Source organism: Aethalodelphis obliquidens, unplaced genomic scaffold, assembly GCF_003676395.1.
Source record: "Aethalodelphis obliquidens isolate GAN/ISIS:26980383/991018 unplaced genomic scaffold, ASM367639v1 scaffold21, whole genome shotgun sequence".
NCBI classification, from domain to species: Eukaryota; Metazoa; Chordata; class Mammalia; order Artiodactyla; family Delphinidae; genus Aethalodelphis; species Aethalodelphis obliquidens.
Window position 1 is genome coordinate 3,524,334 of NW_020837965.1, and position 19,787 is coordinate 3,544,120.

Here is a 19,787-nt window from a genome sequence, read left to right on the forward strand (position 1 = left end):
AAGACCAGCTTATCTTAGTAAAAAAGGAATTGGGAAAATTAGAACGTGGCAAGCCAAGTCTTGCTGAGTTTGTCCTGTTCAGCACATCTGTCTCACTGCAGGCCTGGGATGCTTTAGGAAAAATCTGATGTAGGGTGCTGGAAACGGGCAAGAGGCTCTACTGAAATAATAAGGAAGCAGTAGTGAGAAGATCCATCTTAGCCAGATGAAAGGGCCTCAGACTGGAACGGAGCTGATGAGGGCAGTTAAAAAGGTGAGTGGACACTACAAAGCTGCTGCTGCTGAGTGCAGTGTGTGCCTTACCTGCCCCTTCCAAAAAAGCAACACAAAGGCCTTCTTCAAAAGAGCAGTTTGTGCTGGCGACAGAAAATTTGGGAGATGTAAGATTATAACCCTCCAGCCTTTTCTGTGCATACAAATTGTGCATACAAAAAGCACTGGTAAAATGCTTGTGCATTCTGTTAAGCTGTTTTTCTCAGTTAACATATTGAGCATTTCTTCTGATTACTGAATATGTCCCTAAAACGTGATTGATAGTGGTTATATAGTATCTTATTACATAAAATAGTTTCCTCCAACAAGCTTTTCTTTTTCTTTTTTTTTTTTTTTGTAGTACGCGGGCCTCTCACTGTTGTGGCCTCTCCCATTGCGGAGCACAGGCTCCGGACGCGCAGGCTCAGCGGCCATGGCTCACGGGCCCAGCCGCTCCGCGGCCTGTGGGATCTTCCTGGACTGGGGCACGAACCCGTGTGTCCCCTGCATCGGCAGGCGGACTCTCAACCACTGCGCCACCAGGGAAGCCCAACAAGCTCTTCTTGTTAGACAATGCTGATGTTCCTAGATTTGCATTCTAATATATTTCAGGTAGAGGCAGAATTACAAGGTAAAGGACTATTTTTTTTAATTGGAAAAAAAATTCAAGCATGTATTCTTTATTTAAAAAATGACTCAGGGACTTCCCTGGTGGCGCAGTGGTTAAGAATCCGCCTACCAATGCAGGGGACACGGGTTCGAGCCCTGGTCCGGGAAGATCCCACATGCCGTGGAGCAACTAAGCCCATGTGCCACAACTACTGAGCCTGCGCTCTAGAGCCCGGGAGCCACAGCTACTGAAGCCCACGTGCCACACTACTGAAGCCCGCGCGCCTAGAGCCCATGCTCCGTAACAAGAGAAGCCACCGCATCACAACAAAGGGTAGCCCCCACTCGCCGCAACCAGGGAAAGCCTGCATGCAGCAACGAAGCCAACGCAGCCATAAATAAATAAATAAATTTATTTAAAAAAAAAGACAAAAAAATTTTCAATGTAAAAAAAAAATAGAAATACAGAAAAGCACAAATAGAAGAAACATCAACTATAATCCCACTATCATTCACACTTTGGTATACCTATCCTTCCAGTTTTAAAAAAATATATAAACAATCTATACAGAATTAGGTTACTATGCATGGTTTCATAACTGGGTTTTCTCATTAAACACAAGTATTTCCTCATATCTTTACTTGTTCTTCCAAAACATGAATTTTAATGGCTATAGTTTTCCTCTGTATGGTTATGTCATTTCCACTAGGATATAAGCACCACAAAAGCGGGTACTTTGTGCAAATCAAAGAACAGTGCTCAATAACCATTTATTGAACACATACATGAATTTAGTCAACTCCTTGTTGCTGGACATTGAGCTTATTTCAAACTGACTATTACATTCTTATACAAAAATCTTGCAGACAGCTCTAATTACTTCCTTAGACTCAACTAGAAGTGAAATTTATTGGGTCAAATGGTACACATTTTAGAACATTATTAGGATGACCATATAATTTATCATCAAACCAGAACCCTTCTGAGAGGAAAAGGGAACATCATTCAGGCCTGCCCTGGCCCAACTGGGATGTACAACAGAATTACAGGTTACATGATGCCAAACTGAGCCTTAAAGGTTATATAGCAAGTTACACTGCCACTTGCAGAGCATGAGTGCCAGTTTCCCCAGACCTATTTGTGACTCCACTCTTGATATCATATACATCCTAGAACACAGAGTATCTACCCTGGCATTTTTGATATAAAATAATAAAGAAAACAAAATATCTTCCCCTTGATGTTTTCTCTTGGTTTCAGGCTCCTTTCTAGGGGTCTTGTTTCCTTTCTAGATGTTGGCAAATGTTTGCTGTACAGCCTGGATCATATCTTTTAGACTTTGTTGCAATTATTCAACTCTGTCATTTTAGCATGAAAGCAACCACAGATAATCTGGAAATGAATTAGTGTGGCTGTGTTCCAATAAAACTATTTATGGACACAGAAACTTGAATTTCATATAATTTTCATGTGTCACTAATATTATTCTTCTGAGTTTTTCCCCCCACCAGTTAAGAATGTACAAATGATTCTTAGTCCACGGGCAGTACAAAAACAGAGGGTAGCTCACAGTTTGCTGACACCTGACTTAGAAAACATCTGGTAGACAACTAAAACAAACTTGGTGGTGGTGGGGGGATCATCCTCATTTAAATGTAGAAAAATCACCAACTTTTCCTTTTTCCTTGAGCTGTATCATTTCTGCTGTCAAAGTATAGTTGCATTATATACATCTTCAACTATATGTGCCTCACAGAAATATACATAAAAACGAGAGAAGTGAACTGTGCAAACAATTCTGCTCAACCCTCTCCACCCCACAAATGAGTCCAGGAGCACATCCCTAGAGGAAGCGTGGGCTGGGAGACAGGAGTCTTCCATCCTCTTGGCTGGCCTCAGTTTCCACATGCTTCTCACAGCATACATATCTTGCTTGATGGAGTGTGAGTTTACAGTTGGAACATGTATTTTTTGTAAAATATTGACCCTGAACACAAGGCAATACCTTCATCTGATAACTGACTAAAGAGCAATCTTCTAATGCTGAAAGATAAGCTGACTGCTGGATTTATTAAATGACATGTGTTGGTGTTCAGTGGGTCACATATAACGTACACAGTGTTCATATAATGTACATTATTAAAAATTTAAGGGATTTTTCCAGTGGTAATTTTAATTATATAAAATTATCCTATCACGAACGAATTTTAGAACCTATGTATGTACACATAAAGGATGAACCTGTTAACTTTTATTCCTTCAAACAAAAAAAAACCTACCAAGGATTACAATATAAACTCAATATTCAACACTCGTAAGAAAAAAAAGGCAGGACAGAGGAGAAATGCAAATTTGGCAAGTCATGTCGCAAGCAGCAGGTATCAAAGCAGCTTCTGGTCAGTCGTCCACACAAACAAATAAGCCAGAATGTTTCTAAGAGTCCAGATAGTAATAAAATATTGGCAATATTATGTTTCTAGAAAGGAGCACTAAATTTCCATTATTGTTTGAAATAGCAACATCCATCTAGGAAGATGGTAATAAATATTTTCATTTTATGAGTGAGGAAACTGAGGCCCACCGAGACAAGGTAACTTAAAGGCTCAGGGTGTACCAAGGTGAACTGGTGGGGGTACACAGATTAAACGCAGTGCTTCATGCATTTTCCATACTGTCTACAATACCAAAAACAGCAGTGACTGGAATATCAAGGAATATTCTCTCCTGTGAGACAGCCACAAAGAATACTTAGGGCAGAAACAGCTAGAAGGCTTCAATAGCATGAATACAGCAAGTGAAAATAGGAAAAAAACGAATCCCAGAATCACTTACCCTCAAACATAGATACAGATCTTTAATTTAAAACTGAGTAAGTTTATTCATGGGGAAAACAGTTACAGAATACCCTTAGGACTTTTTTAGTCCAACAATTAAAATTGCATTTAAAAGCCAACGGGAAGAGTTTATTTACAGACCTGAAAGACATCTGGAGAAACTACTGTCCCTCTTTCCTTGGGTTTATATATATTTACCCTTTAGGCAAGAGAGATAACTGTGATTGTCTTTTCTAGGAGATGCGATTTCCAGTTCCACTGTCTTAAGTGTATAGGATTTTTCTGTGAAGGCCAGAGAAGATCAAAGAATTTGGTGTTGACTGGAAGAATTAAGAAGGTAAGACTAATGGTTGGTTCATGGAACCACAAATCACTAGATGGGGTGGTGGAAGGGGAATTATGTTTCCCATCAATAAAACCTGAGGTATTTAAAGATTCCACAGACATGGAAATTCACGTCTACCTTGCTCAGAGATAACGGCGAGGCTGAGAAGGCTGTTGTGGGAGCTCATACCTCCTTGGACTTCGCACATACGTTAGTGCCAAAACCTAACCGGGACTGGATCACGTCAAGCACTTCTCTGACCGAAGTGGTTAATCAGTTTTCTCTTCAGGATGGGTTCCAAGGCAACAGTGTGATCAATGATGAATTTTTCCCTGTCTCTGCTTTTGGCCTGTCTTTGTGCTAAGTCTGCGGCAATACAAAACAGCACGGTCATTTACTGTTAAGACCTGCCTGAGTAAAAGAGTGGGGCTCTCCAAGTCTCAGCAGTCAGGGTTTAACCTAGCTCATTTTACTTGGCTGTTCTCATCATCCAGATGGCAGGAACCCTCTGGGGTGATGTCTCTTTTATTCTCCTCCATGAGTTCCAAAGGGAAGTCCTGACCTATGGCCAGCACCTGCCGGACAGTCATGTTAACACGAGCAGTTTTCAAGTAGCTGGCGCACACCTGCCAGTCCTCCACAGAACAGGGCTCCACCACTGAGTCTCTGGGGAGGTCAGCTGGGAGAGGCGTCTCTAGGCAGCAAGGCAAGCTTTCCCCTTCCAGACTGGGAAGGACCCTCGGGACTGCATGGTTCAACAGGCGGCTGAAACCTGACATTACCATGATGTCACCACTGTGCAAAAACATGGGGGTGGGCGCTTCATCTCTTTTGAGGCCACCCAGGAGAAAGATGGCAGACTGTCCGAAGCTATAAAAAAAAAGTAAAACAATATAAATAGTAAGTTTCTGTTACTAGCCATGACTGAGAAAGTTACTGCCCACTGCTTTATTTTTTGGTTGCACTGTGCACCTTGTGGGATCTTAGTTCCCTGACCGGGGATTGAACCTGGGTCCACAGCAGTGAAAGCATCAAGTCCTAACCACTGGACCACCAGGGAAGTCCCAATCCTCCTTTTTATACCATGCTAAGATCCTTCTTTTCTGGCTTGGGTCTATGAGCGACCAGCCCATGATCTGTTATTTAAACTTATTATAGCCCAGAGAACTGCTGCAAAATAAAATCTGAAGCAATTAAATAAGCAAATTAAAATTTATTTGGGTCCTTTAATATATATTTATAATTCCTGTTCACTTTAAAGATAAGGCAATTAATAAAAGATTCTGTTCCTGCACTTTCCTCATGAGATACAGGTGCAGTACTTTGCGGAAATATAAACTTACATTTAGGGAGAAAAGGAGAGTAAACTTTTCAGGCTTCTGTGCTTTGCTCTCCTCTATTCCAAAAAGGTTGCTCACTTTGCCTTATGGCCTCTACCACTTATCTATTCCACAGACACTGACAATACCTCTCATTATAAGACAGACTCCATGCATCTTAAACAGAAATATTCATTGTAATTTGGTCATTACTCGAAAAGGACTAGGCTAATTTTACTTATGATACATGGCTAAGATGCCCAGAAGTGAAAGATTATAGAGTCCAACCATTTAAAAAATCTAATGTTTTATTTAAGCTTAAAAGTGCTTTAGAAAAAGGAATGAACTGATAAGTAATTCAAAATCCCTAGACCCAACTTACCTGAACGAAAGCAGGGGTTTGGAGTGATCTAGTTCAGATTTGTCTACATGGATTCCTAGTGTGGAGTCTAATCGGTAGTAATTCAGGATACCTGCTTCAGCTCGGAAACCCTGAAATCCACAGGCAGCGGCTACTTGCTCTGAGAGGAAAGCCAGGTCAGAAGGGAAAGGTGTATAATGATCTGCTGAGTATTTCTTTGATAAAAGTAGGGAGAATAAGAAAAATAAACAATGATCTCAGGAAAATAGGAAAGTGTGGCATAAGGTTAATTACCACTTTAAAATCATCTAATTTACATGTAATATATTGATTGATTGATTTACAATGTTGTGTCAGTTTCTGCTGTACAGCAAAGTGACTCAGTTATACCTATGTATACATTCTTTTTTTTTTTTTTTTCGGTATGCAGGCCTCTCACTGTTGTGGCCTCTTCCGTTGCGGAGCACAGGCTCTGGACGCACAGACTCAGCGGCCATGGCTCACGGGCCCAGCCGCTCCGCAGCATGTGGGATCTTCCTGGACCGGGGCACGAACCCATGTCCCCTGCATTGGCAGGCGGACTCTCAACCACTGTGCCACCAGGGAAGCCCTACATTCTTTTTAATATTCTTTTCCACTATGGTTTATCACAGGATACGGAATATAGTTCCCTGTGCTATACAGTAGGACCTTGTTGTTTATCCATTCTCTATATAATAGTCTGCATCTGCTGACCCTAAACTTCCAATCCCTCCCTCCCCCATGGCAACCACAAGTCTGTTCTCTATTACATGTAATATTAATATAGCATGATTTACCCATCCCTCAAATACTATAGCCAGTTTGATTTTGGACCCCTCAGCCTGCAACGTAGTTTCATGTGATTTCACTGGTCAATCTGATGGGATGACATGCTCAAAACATCTGAATTTAAACCGACTTACACTGTGGTCAATGCACGACCTTAAAATGGAAGTAATTTTCAGCAATTTACCCCCTGAACTGCCTCTATTTTTTGTACCTAAGGATCATAAATATCCTTTTTCTCTTAAAAAACAAAAAAACAAAGGCCAGAATACTCTCTCTACAAAACATATACAATTTCGGAGAATGACAAGGCAGCAGCCTCCTACGCAGATGAGGCTGACGGCTAGTCTGGCTATGTAAGCCAGCAGCATCCTGATCTCTTCCTTGGGCTGATGCTCCTCTCTCATTCCTCCCGTTACTCAGTCAACCTCAAATCTGATTAGAAAATCCACTTTTGTCTCACATCCCCACTAGTGTTACCTAGCTGGAGCAATGGTCATGGCTCTGGAGAGATGTGAGGTTCTTTTTTTTTTTTTTTGTCTTCAGTAAGTGATTATTACTGGGACAAAAGACAATTTGGTACACATCTGCTCCAAAGCACAGAGGATTCTATACAGCAGAAACAATCCATTAACAGGAATGCGAACAGTAACACCAACTAGAAACCTATCACACACACACTAATCTTTCATCCACATTTTAAAAAATGGGCTTCAGTATATTTTTGTTATTTCAGTATGTTAACAATATACTTATTTCCTGTTTCTTTCTCTTCCTCTTCCTCATTTTTCTTTTTTTATTAGTCATCAATTTCATACATATTAGTGTATACATGTCAATCCCAATCTCCCAATTCATCACACCCCCACCCCTGCCCCCCCGCCGCTTTCCCCCCTTGGTGTCTATACATTTGTTCTCTGCATCTGTGTCTCAATTTCTGCCCTGCAAACTGGTTCATCTGTACCATTTTTCTAGGTTCCACATATATGCGTCAATATACGACATTGGTTTTTCTCTTTCTGACTTACTTCACTCTGTATGACAATCTCTAGATCCATCCACGTCTCAACAAATGACCCAATTTCATTCCTTTTTATGGCTGAGTAATATTCCATTGTATATATGTACCACATCTTCTTTATCTATTCGTCTGTCTATGGGCATTTAGGTTGCTTCCATGACCTGGCTATTGTAAATAGTGCTGCAATGAACACTGGGGTGCATGTGTCTTTTTGAATTATGGTTTTCTCTGCGTATATGTCCAGTAGTGGGATTGCTGGATCATATGGTAATTCTATTCTTAGCTTTTTTTTTTTTTTTTTTTTGCGGTACACAGGCCTCACTGCTGTGGCCTCTCCTGTTGCGGAGCACAGGCTCCAGACACGCAGGCTCAGAGGCCATGGCCCATGGGCCCAGCTGCTCTGCGGCATGTGGGATTTTCCAGGACCGGGGCACGAACCCACGTCCCCCCCATCGGCATGGGGACTCTCAACCACTGTGCCACCAGGGAAGCCCCTATGCTTAGCTTTTTAAGGAACCTCCATACTGTTCTGCATAGTGGCTGTACCAATTTACATTCCCACCAACAGTTCAAGAGGGTTTCCTTTTCTCCACACCCTCTCCAGCATTTGTCGTTTGTAGATTTTCTGATGATGCCCAGTCTAACTGGTGTGAGGTGATACCTCATTGTAGTTTTGATTTGCATTTTTCTAATAATTAGTGATGTTGAGTAGCTTTTCATGTGCTTCTTGGCCATCTGTCTTCTTTGGAGAATGTCTATTTAGGTCTTCTGCCCATTTTTGGATTGGATTGTTTGTTTTTTTAATATTGAGCTGTATGAGCTGTTTATATATTTTGGAGATTAATCCTTTGTCTGCTGACTTGTTTACAAATATTTTCTCCCATTCTGAGGGTTGTCTTCTAGTCTTGTTTATGGTTTAAGCTTTGCTGTGCAAAAGCTTTGAAGTTTCATTAGGTCCCATTTGTTTATTTTTATTTCCATTACTCTAGGAGGTGGATCAAAAAAGATCTTGCTGTGATTTATGTCAAAGAGTGTTCTTCCTATGTTTTCCTCTAAGAGTTTTATAGTGTCTGGACTTACATTTAGGTCTCTAATCCATTTTGAATTTATTTTTGTGCATGGTGTTAAGGAGTGTTCTAATTTCATTCTTTTTACATGTAGCTGTCCAGTTTTCCCAGCACCACTTATTGAAGAGACTGTCTTTTCTCCATTGTACATCCTTTCCTCCTTTGTCATAGATTAGCTGACCATAGGTGCATGGGTTTATCTCTGGGCTTTCTATCTTGTTCCATTGATCTATATTTCTGTTTTTGTGCCAGTACCATATTGTCTTGATTACTGTAGCTTTATAGTATAGTCTGAAGTCAGGGAGTTTTATTCCTCCAGCTCTGCTTTTTTCCCTCAAGACTGCTTTAGCTATTCGGGGTCTTTTTTGTCTCCATACAAATTTTAAGAATTTTTGTTCTAGTTCTGTAAAAAATGCCATTGGTAATTTGATAGGGATTCCATTCAATCTGTAGATTGCTTTGGGTAGTATAGTCATTTTCACAATATTGATTCTTTCAATCCAAGAACATGGTATATCTCTCCATCTGTTGGTATCATCTTTAATTTCTTTCATCAGTGTCTTATAGTTTCCTACATACAGGTCTTTTGTCTCCCTAGGTAGGTTTATTCCGAGGTATTTTATTCTTTTTGTTGCAATGGTAAATGGGAGTGTTTCCTTAATATCTCTTTCAGATTTTTCATCATTAGTGTATAGGAATGCAAGAGATTTCTGTGCATTAATTTTGTATCCTGCAACTTTACCAAATTTATTGATTAGCTGTAGTAGTTTTCTGGTGGCATCTTTAGGATTCTCCATGTATAGTATCATGTCATCTGCAAAGAGTGACAGTTTTACTTCTTCTTTTCCAATTTGGATTCCTTTTATTTCTTTTTCTTCTCTGATTGCTGTGGCTAGGACTTCCAAAACTATGTTGCATAATAGTGGCGAGAGTGGATATCCTTGTCTTCTTCCTGATCTTAGAGGAATTGCTTTCAGTTTTTCACCATTGAGAATGATGTTTGCTGTGGGTTTGTCGTATATGGCCTTTATTATGTTGAAGTAGGTTCCCTCTATACCCACTTTCTGGAGAGATTTTATCATAAATCAGTGTTGAATTTTGTCAAAAGCTTTTTTTGCTTCTACTGAGATGATCATATGGTTTTTCCTTCAATTTGTTAATACAGTGTATCACATTGATTGATTTGTGTATGTTGAAGAATCCTTGCATCCCTGGGATAAATCCCACTTGATCATGGTGTACGATCCTTTCAATGTGTTGTTGGATTCTGTTTGCTAGTACTTTGTTGAGGAGTTTCACATCTATATTCATCTGTGATATTGGTCTGTAATTTTTCTTTTTTTGTAGTGTCTTTGTCTGGTTTTGGTATCAGGGTGATGGTGGCCCCATAGAATGAGTTTGGGAGTGTTCCTTCCTCTTCCATTTTTTGGAAGAGTTTGAGAAGGATGGGTGTTAGCTCTTCTCTAAGTGTTTGATAGAATTCACCTGTGAAGCCATCTGGTCCTGGACTTTTGTTTGTTGCAAGATTTTTAATCACAGTTTCAATTTCATTACTTGTAACTGCTTTTGCTGCATCCCACAGGTTTTGGATTGCCGTGTTTTCATTGTCATTTGTCTCTAGGTATTTTCTGATTTCCTCTTTGACTACTTCAGTGATCTCTTGGTTATTTAGTAACATATTGTTTAGCCTCCATGTGTTTGTGAGTTTTACATTTTTTCCCTGTAATTCATTTCTAATCTCATAGTGTTGTGGTCAGAAAAGATGCTTGATATGAGTTAATTTTTTAAAAATTTACTGAGGCTGGATTTGTGACCCAAGATGTGATCTATACTGGAGAATGTTCTGTGTGCACTTGAGAAGAAAGTGTAATCTGTTGTTTTTGGATGGAATGTCCTATAAATATCAATTAAATCTATCTGTTCTATTGTGTCATTTAAACCTTGTGTTTCCTTATTTATTTTCATTTTGGATGATCTGTCCATTGGTGTAAGTGAGGTGTTAAAGTCCCCCACTATGATTGTGTTACTGTCGATTTCCTCTTTTATAGCTGTTAGCAGTTGCCTTATGTATTGAGGTGCTCCTATGTTGGGCGCATATATATTCATAATTGTTATATCTTCTTCTTGGATTGATCTCTTGATCATTATGCAGTTTCCTTCCTTGTCTCTTGTAACATTCTTTATTTTAAAGTCTATTTTATCTGACATGAGTATTGCTACTCCAGTTTTCTTTTGATTTCCATTTGCATGGAATATCTTTTTCCATCCCCTCACTTTCAGTCTGTATGTGTCCCTATGTCTGAAGTGGGTCTCTTGTAGACAGCATATAGATGGGTCTTGTTTTTGTATCCATTCAGCGAGCCTGTGTCTTTTGGTTGGAGCATTTAATCCCTTCACATTTAAGGTAGTTATTGACATGTATGTTCCTATGACCATTTTCTTAATTGTTCTGGGTTTGTTTTCGTAAGTCCTTTTCTTCTCTTGTGTTTCCCACTTAGAGAAGCTCCTTTAGCATTTGTTGTAGAGCTGGTCTGGTGGTGCTGAATTCTCTTAGCTTTCGCTTGTCTGTAAAGCTTTTGATTTCTCCATCGAATCTGAATGAGATCCTTGCTGGGTAGAGTAATCTTGGTTGTAGGTTATTCCCTGTCATCACTTTAATTATATCATGCCATTCCCCTCTGGCTTGTAGAGTTTCTGCTGAGAAATCAGCTGTTAACCTTATGGGAGTTCCCTTGTATGTTATTTGCCGTTTTTCCCTTGCTGCTTTCAATAATTTTTCTTCATCTTTAATGTTTGCCAATTTGATTACTATGTGTCTTGGTGTGTTTCTCCTTGGGTTTATCCTGTATGGGACTCTCTACACTTCCTGGACTTGGTGGCTATTTCCTTTCCCATGTTAGGGAAGTTTTTGACTATAATCTCTTCAAATATTTTCTTGGGTCCTTTCTCTCTCTCTTCTCCTTCTGGGACCCCTATAATGCGAATGTTGTTGCGTTTAATGTTGTCCCAGAGGTCTCCTAGGCTATCTTCATTTCTTTTCATTCTTTTTTCTTTATTCTGTTCCGCAGCAGTGAATTCCACCATTCTGTCTTCCAGTTCGCTTATCTGTTCTTCTGCCTCAGTTATTCTGCTATTGATTCCTTCTAGTGTAGTTTTCATTTCAGTTATTGTATTGTTCATCTGTTTGTTTGCTCTTCAATTCTTCTAGGTCTTTGTTAAACATTTCTTGCATCTTCTCCATCTTTGCCCCCATTCTTTTTCCGAGGTCCTGGATCATCTTCACTACCATTCTGAATTCTTTTTCTGGAAGGTTGCCTATCTCCACTTCATTTAGTTGTTTTTCTGGGGTTTTATCTTTTTCTTTCATCTGGTACATAGCCCTCTGCCTTTTCATCTTGTCTATCTTTCTGTAAATGTGGTTTTTTTTCCCACAGGCTACAGGATTGTAGTTCTTCTTGCTTCTGCTGTCTGCCCTCTGGTGGATGAGGCTATGTAAGAGGCTTGTGCAAGTTTCCTGATGGGAGGGACTGGTGGTGGGTAGAGCTGGCTGTTGCTCTGGTGGGCAGAGCTCAGTGAAACTTTAATCGGCTTGACTGCTGATGGGTGGAGCTGGGTCGCCCCTCCCACCCCGCCCCGCATTGGTTTTCTGGCCTGAGGCGACCCAACACTGGAGACTACCTGGGCTGTTTGTTGGGGCTAATGGCGGACTCTGGGAGGGCTCACACCAAGGAGTACTTCCCAGAACTTCTGCTGGCAGTGTCCTTGTCCCCACGGTGAGCCACAGCCAACCCCCGCCTCTGCAGGAGACCCTTCAACAGTAGCAGGTACGTCTGGTTCAGTCTCCCCTGGGGTCACTGCTCCTTCCCCTGGGTCCCAATGTGTACACTACTTTGTGTATGCCCTGCAAGAGTGCAGTCTCTATTTCCCATAGTCCTGTCAAAGTCATGCAATCAAATCCCACTAGCTTTCAAAGTCTGATTCTCTAGGAATTTCTCCTCCCGTTGCCAGACCCCCAGGTTGGGAAGCCTGACGTGGGGCTCAGAACCTTCACTCCAGTGGGTAGACTTCTGTGGTATAAGTGTTCTCCAGTCTGTGAGTCACCCACCCAGCAGTTATGGGATTTGATTTTACTGTGAGTACACCCCTTCTACCATATCATTGTGGCTTCTCCTTTGTCTTTGGATGTGGGGTATCTTTTTTTGGTGAGTTCCAGTGTCTTCCTGTCGATGATTGTCCAGCAGCTAGCTGTGATTCTGGTGTTCTCACAAGAGGGAGTGAGAGCACGTCCTTCTACACCAGCGTCTTGGTTCAGGGCTGAGAAGTGAGCTTTAACTTTTCATTAAGAAAGACTTTTCTGAAAAGTCTTTGATGGATGGCCAAGCCTTTTCAGTTGGAATGTGTTTTACTTTTTTCTTCTTTTCCTGAACTGCATATGAGAGCTCCTATTTAATTTCTGAAAACTAAGGGTGTAGTTAGAGAACTTTAAGGTTTTCTCTAACATTTTGTTTTAGTCCTTCAGAAGACCAGCCACTTAGAGCTCCTATTCTATCACTAGATTGCCTCTGCTATAATATAAGAATTACCTTTTTGGGCTTTCATCCCTATCCAAACTGTCTATGTACTACGCTTCTTTCTTAATTCTCTTTCTCTTTTTCTGATTACCCTTTCAGTGCTTTTGATAATTTTCACTCCATGTTTTTCTTACTAAATGAGGCTAACTTATTCCTTGGAGAATAACAATATCTACAGTAAAATTCATATCATAAAAAACAATAAGCTAACATTTATGGTGTTAATACATTTAACTGCTTAGAATAGCCAGGTACTGTTGTTAATACTACAAAGGTGTTAATCATTTAATCCTCACAACCACCTTATGAGGGAGGCACTATCCATATTGAAGGCAAGATTCAAATCCAAGGTGTCTAACCCAAAGAAAACCACATGGCCATTTCCCCAAATACAGATATCTAGTTTTCCATTAAATCTATATCACTGAAAATAAGAATTTTATCATGAATAGTTCTGAGCAACATTTACCATTATTTTGAGTAGTTAACATATTTATTAATGAGCTGGGTTGACTGAAACTATGGAGCTCTTAAAAAGTAACTGATTAGTAGGAAGATGGTCTATACTAATTTGCTTTATTCAGTTTACTCTCAGAATTAGTCCTTCCACTTGGTGGCAAACATATCATTGCGAAAAGAGGCACTGAGATGCCAGCGATAAAGGAGGCGTTTTCTGAATCGTAGGGGTCACAAAAGAAGAAATTGTACCTCAAGAAAACATGGAACTTTGTTAACTGTAGGACATTCTTTCCCATCTCTCTCCTGCTCAGACCTTATACAGCGGTCAAAGGCGTCTAGATCTTGGAAGTTCTTTTGTGAGTTGATGGAAGAGAATACCAGAAGCACATGGAGCTTCTTTTACTCCAGGCACATATTACGTAGAAAATAAATGATCAACAAACACTAAATAATAATGGAAATAAAGACTGTAATTGAGAACTGCTCTTGAATACAGTAAAGAAAAATCTGTATCCCTGAAGCCTCCCCAGAAGAAGCACCAATGACTTCTGATAAAATAATATAACCTGAGAACATATGAAAAAGTAATTTTCTCTTGATAAATTATTCATTCCTCTCGAGATACCATATCAAGAGGATTTTAGGAGGGAATAAATGAAAGAAATCCTTCCACATATGTATAATCTGATACTTTAAGCTTGGCCAGGAAGAAGTCAAACTATGTGGGCCCAAAAAGAATAAAAATGGAAAAACAATGGAATTAGCAAGAAAATTTTAATACCTTATTGTCCCAGTTATAATGGTAGCCTAGGGTCACCCAGCGCAGTTTCTCTAGTAAACTTCGGGGTCTCCGTTTATTCACTTCTTTATACCTGCAAAGATTGGAGACAAAAATGATTTATTCACTTCAAATGGCAGCAATAGCCTGTTGTATGGATCCTGGAGTCTAAATTTGGTATTCTATATAAGCTGTTAGCCAAGACCTCCACAGGGGAAATTAGAACAGAAATGAGTTGACCAAGAATACAATACTACTGGGGCTTCCCTGGTGGTGCAGTGGTTGAGAATCTGCCTGCCAATGCAGGGGACACGGGTTTGAGCCCTGGTCTGGGCGGATCCCACATGCTGCGGAGCAACTGGGCCCACGAGCCACAACTACTGAGCCTGCGCGTCTGGAGCCTGTGCTCCGCAACAAGAGAGGCCGCGACAGTGAGAGGCCCGCGCACTGCGATGAAGAGTGGCCTCCGTTCGCCACAACTAGAGAAAGTCCTCTCACAGAAACGAAGACCCAACACAGCCAAAAATAAATAAATTTATAAAAAAAGAATACAATACTACTAAAACACGTTAGCATTTCTGATTTCTAATCGTTGGTTCTAAATCCTCTGCTGAATGGGATCAATTTTAAATGTCGAGTTTCCAGCATCTCAATAATAATTAAACAAAATGACAACAGAAATGCCTTTACCAGTCCATGGGAAATGGGACAAAGAGCCCTACAGATAACCGAAAATTTGGCTAACAGAACATGTTCAATTTGGTTTGCTAAAAGCAGGACGTGATTAATTACAGCTATCAACTATGTCTAGAATAATGGCGGCTTCCCAGAATTGCAATTTGGGGAAAAAACATTTGGCAAAATACAGTATACAATCAAAAATTACTGGTTTAACATGACTTCTTTAACCCCATATAACAACTTAGATAACTGAGGCCCAGCTAACAATTAAGGGCCACTGTAATTGATTTGGTCTCTGACATTCCCTTATACAAACCACAGGAGGTTTCTGTAAAATGGAGGTATCATTTCTGTAATTATACCTTGTTTAATCAAATCTATGGGATTAACTACTCTTTTTCTTTTTTTTTTTGGCTGCGCTGCATGGCTTGCGGGATCTTAGTTCCCCGACCAGGGATTGAACCCAGGTCATTTGTCAGTGAAAGCACGGAGTCCTAACCACTGGACCATCAGGGAATTCCCTAACTACTCTCCTTCTAAAGAGGAAGATTGTTTGATTTACCTCTAAGTATCTAAGAATACAAGAATGCTAGGTCTAATCATTTTATTTAGTTTGTTTTTTCTATGTAATTTACATCATTAATGAATCAAAAAAATTTTTTGGGGGGTCTAGGAACCACTGCTCTTTAAAAAAGAAAAGATTAGGCTGCTTTAAGGAGTTTATATTTTGACAGGAGATGACAGATAAGTATAAGAAATGAGGGGAAAATTTAAGGCAGTATAAAATTTGGCACTAAACTGAATAGCACAAGACTTGGAGGGCCACTAGAATTAAGAAAAAGCAGAGCTCAAAGTCAACTGTCTAATCAGTTAAGGCTTCATGGCAGAGTTGGGGAGTTGAGTATGGCATTGAAGAATGGTCAGCATTTAAACAAGGAGTGATGCAATAGGCAATATAGGCACAAAGCATGAACAGAAGCCAAGGATTTATTACAGGCTCACACTGTAAGTGGCACTCATCTTGAGGTCTGACAAAGTTTACAGAATAGATGCTATCTGTCCTCAAAGAGTTTACATTCTAAGGAGATTGCCACACAGACATACATCAAGACCAGTAACTCAATAAAAAGAATGGATCAAACACTGATATATTTAGGACAGCTGTGAAGAAAGAAGCATAGCAGGTCCGACTGCTATCCTTTGAAAGCACTGCATATTAGGTTGGCCCTTGGCAAGAATCTGGAACTTGGATTCTGGGGAGGTTCACACCATTGCCAGAACTCACTGTGCCTACATTGTCTGTATAAACAATACAGTTCATGCTGAACACCTGCCTCCCTTCTGGGAGTCTGAATTTTTGTCAGGCAGAGACTGCCTATGTGCCATCCCCTAGTAAAAATCTGGGTACTGAGCTTCTTTAAATCATACTGATGCTGCTGGTCCAGGAACCACACTTTTCTAGCCAAAATTAAAAAACAAAACACCTTCTATCTCTTTCTAGCTCAATAAGAGATCATTTTATTCTTGACAAAGAACCCCAAATCAGATTGATCTGTACAAATAAAGATAACAAGGCAGCTCTGAAAACTTGACGGCATTTTAGACATTTGATATGGCACCAATAAGCTGCTTTTCATCAAAAGATTGGGTCTAATGTTCTTTAAGAACAGGGTATACATTATTATAATTAACACAGGTTTATGGTATTAATAAAATTATCAAAATTATAGTAACAACCAAACACGAACATATAGCCTATAACATATCCTTTAAAATTTAGTTTCTTTTTTAGGAAACCAAAAAGAACATGTCTTTTCTACCTTAACTGTATCACTATAAAAAAGGCTTTGGGTTTTGCCTATATTATAGAGGGGGATAGGTCCAGGATGCAAAAGAAGTCAGAGAAGAGCCATGCTTTCACAAGCAATAAGTCCAGTCCTCATAACAAAAAGAAAAAAAAAGCTTAAAGACGCTTAGTGAAAGAACAGTTGTGATCACCGAGTATGCCATTTTGAGGTGAAAATGTGTGTGTGTGTGTGTCTGTGTGTGTGTGTGTGTGTGTGTGTGTGTGTACTGTGTTAGACCCAGGTAGGTATGAGATTCTATCCCTTATTTCATATCCTCTTCTGAGAACTTGACTTCCATTCTTGCCTTTGTATAGAATTTCTGGAAGGAAAAGTAGCAACAATTGTTGTAACACTTGCCTTCAAGATGTGAGAGAAGGACTGGCCAGTGCTAGACATTTCTTGTCTTAGTACCATTTAGGGACCTTTCTGGTCCCCACGGGCCTCGTGGGTTAACAAAGATTCCAAAAAATTCACTTGAACATTGTGAATAGTATAAGGCCCAAACCAAGTTTCACATGCTCCCAGATCTTTTTCAAACAGAAAATACTGAGGGATTAATGAAAGGATGGGTGGGCTGTTCTTTTTTTGTACCTGATTTGTCCAAAAAAGAAGCCAAGAAGGCTCAGTGCCAGTGGAGCCACTTATCCACCCAAAGGAAGGCAGGGAATATGCTGGCACCTAACCTAACTTTAAATCTTCACCCAATTATCCAAAAGAATGTTTTCAAGCAGGTGTGACCCTAATTATTGGTTCTCACTGCAAACAGAAACATGCTGCCCCTCCAGGCACTAGCTGGAGGATGATGGATGGGTGGGCTGGCACCTTCTCCCCTGGTGAATGTGCCCACCCAGCACTTTGCTCACTTTCTGTCAGGGGTAAAATCTTAATGTAAGTGTTGGCATTTCTTTCAGCAATCATCCTATAGCACTGCTTTCAACTGAACCCTAACTGGGTGGAAACGAACTCCTGTCCTGCTTGTCCACTGTCTATGCAGTGGGTAAGCACTGGTATTTACTTTTCTTTCTTGCCTCAAGGGACAGTAGTGAACCATTGTGAAAGCAAAACTACTCACTCAGGGCAGAAGTCTGAAGGTTGTTTATGACAGAAAACCTTCAAAATCCTATTGCAGGTATTGCTTTTTCGATCATTTTTAAAGATTTAGGGATTGAGTCTTTCACAACTCTGAATATTTCCCTCCACGACTACAGCTTTCTGTCCTTCATCCTTTCCTAGTCTCTCATTTCCATTAAAGCTAAAATTCCATCTCCTGTCCCTAGAACTCCATTTTTTCAGTATTTGAGTGCTTCCAGTTTTGTTTCCCTTCTCAACCTGAATCTGTCAGTCAGTGCAAATAGACATCCAACTCTACCTTAACACTCTTTTGCTATCTTGCAAATGTTAGTCTTATCTAATCTTCTACCTTCTGCTGTAAACTTTCACCATTTATCCAAAGTCCTCAGTCCTGCTCTTGCTCCCTTCCAGGACAAGGAGAATACAGAGGCCTGATCAAGTGATCCAGTTACTGATTTCAACTTTCCTCCCCTACACCTCTAAACTTTTTGAAATCCTTACTCTGTCCTTCCTTCCTGGTCTCAGCAGTGGTCTTACTTCTTTTCATTAAGGCCAATTCTCCACCTATACTATCTCCCATTTCCCTGATGTGGCCTCTGAGGCCCTTCTCCATTATCATCCTTCTTCTCATATTTTCAACTCTTCCTGTGTACTTGTTTCTTCCTCTTGATCTGCAAAAATGTTCAACATTTCCACATACTTGAGAAAACATCATTTCAACTTGACCTCTTACTCGGATACCCTATATGTCCTGCCTCCCTCTGCTCCACATTGCTTCTTCTCTTCACAATTAAATGTTCCTAAAAGGACTCAATATTTGCTGCCCCCACCCCTCCTCTGAGATCTGACTTTTGCTTACACCACTCTACCAAAACTAGTTTAGTTTCAATTATACCATTTAATTGTCAAATCCCAGGCCTACAGACATGGTTGGTCCTTCTCTTATTTTGGAAACACTTCCCTGCCTTGGCTTCTAATAGTACCTTTTTTCCCACCCAGAGCTGATGCTTCCTAGGGCCAATTGCCGCCTTTCTCTGTATGTTTTCCATAAACAAACAAAAAAACACATTATTCCCACTGTTTGCTTCACTATGGCCTTCATGTGTAACTCCCACATCTATATCTATCTCTGTTTCTCTCCCTCTCTCTCATTATGCTCCTAAGCTCAGTTCCATATTTCCAAAGGCATACTAGACATCTCCATGTGGATACTCCACAGGCATTTCAAAAACAATAAGCCCCAAACTACACTAAGGATCACCTCTGCTCATTCTCCTCTTCCTCCAAACCCTATTTCCATTAAATCTTAGTATATAATGTTCCACTGAGGAACACGGAGGTGCAAGTATGTTTTTGAGATAATGATTTTGTTTTCTTTGGATACAGACTGAGAAGTGGAATTGCTGGATCATATGGTAGTTCTATTTTTAATTTTCTGAGAAACTTCTATACTGTTTTGCATAAATAAATAATTACAGCATTATTTACAACAGCCAAGACATGGAAACAACCTAAGGGTCCAACAACAGATGAATGGATAAAGAAGATGTGATACACACACAGAATATTATTCAGCCATAAAAAAGGGAAATCCTGCCATTTGTGACAACTTGGATGAAACTTGATGGCATTATGCTAAATGGAATAAATCAGAGAAAGACAAACGATCATACTTTTATGTGGACTCTAAAAAATCTAAAATAGAACAGACTCGTGGTTGCCAGAGGCGGGGGTGGGGTGTGTGTGTGTGTGTGTGTGTGTGTGTGTGTGTGTGTGTGTGTGTG

The 19,787-nt window shown here is 40.1% G+C and overlaps 1 protein-coding gene across 1 annotated transcript in view; it reads right to left on the minus strand.

Moving 5' to 3' along the window:
- Nucleotides 1-1,258: 1,258 nt before the first annotated feature.
- ALKBH1 (alkB homolog 1, histone H2A dioxygenase) overlaps nt 1,259-19,787 on the minus strand; it is a 32,304-nt gene continuing 13,775 nt past the window's right edge. The window contains exons 4-6 of the mRNA XM_027120179.1: nt 14,408-14,498; nt 5,723-5,916; nt 1,259-4,891 (exon numbers count right to left, since the gene is read on the minus strand). Of these exons, the coding sequence (XP_026975980.1) occupies nt 4,486-4,891; nt 5,723-5,916; nt 14,408-14,498 (691 nt within the window). The 3' untranslated portion in view covers nt 1,259-4,485. The remainder of the gene's footprint in view (nt 4,892-5,722; nt 5,917-14,407; nt 14,499-19,787) is intronic.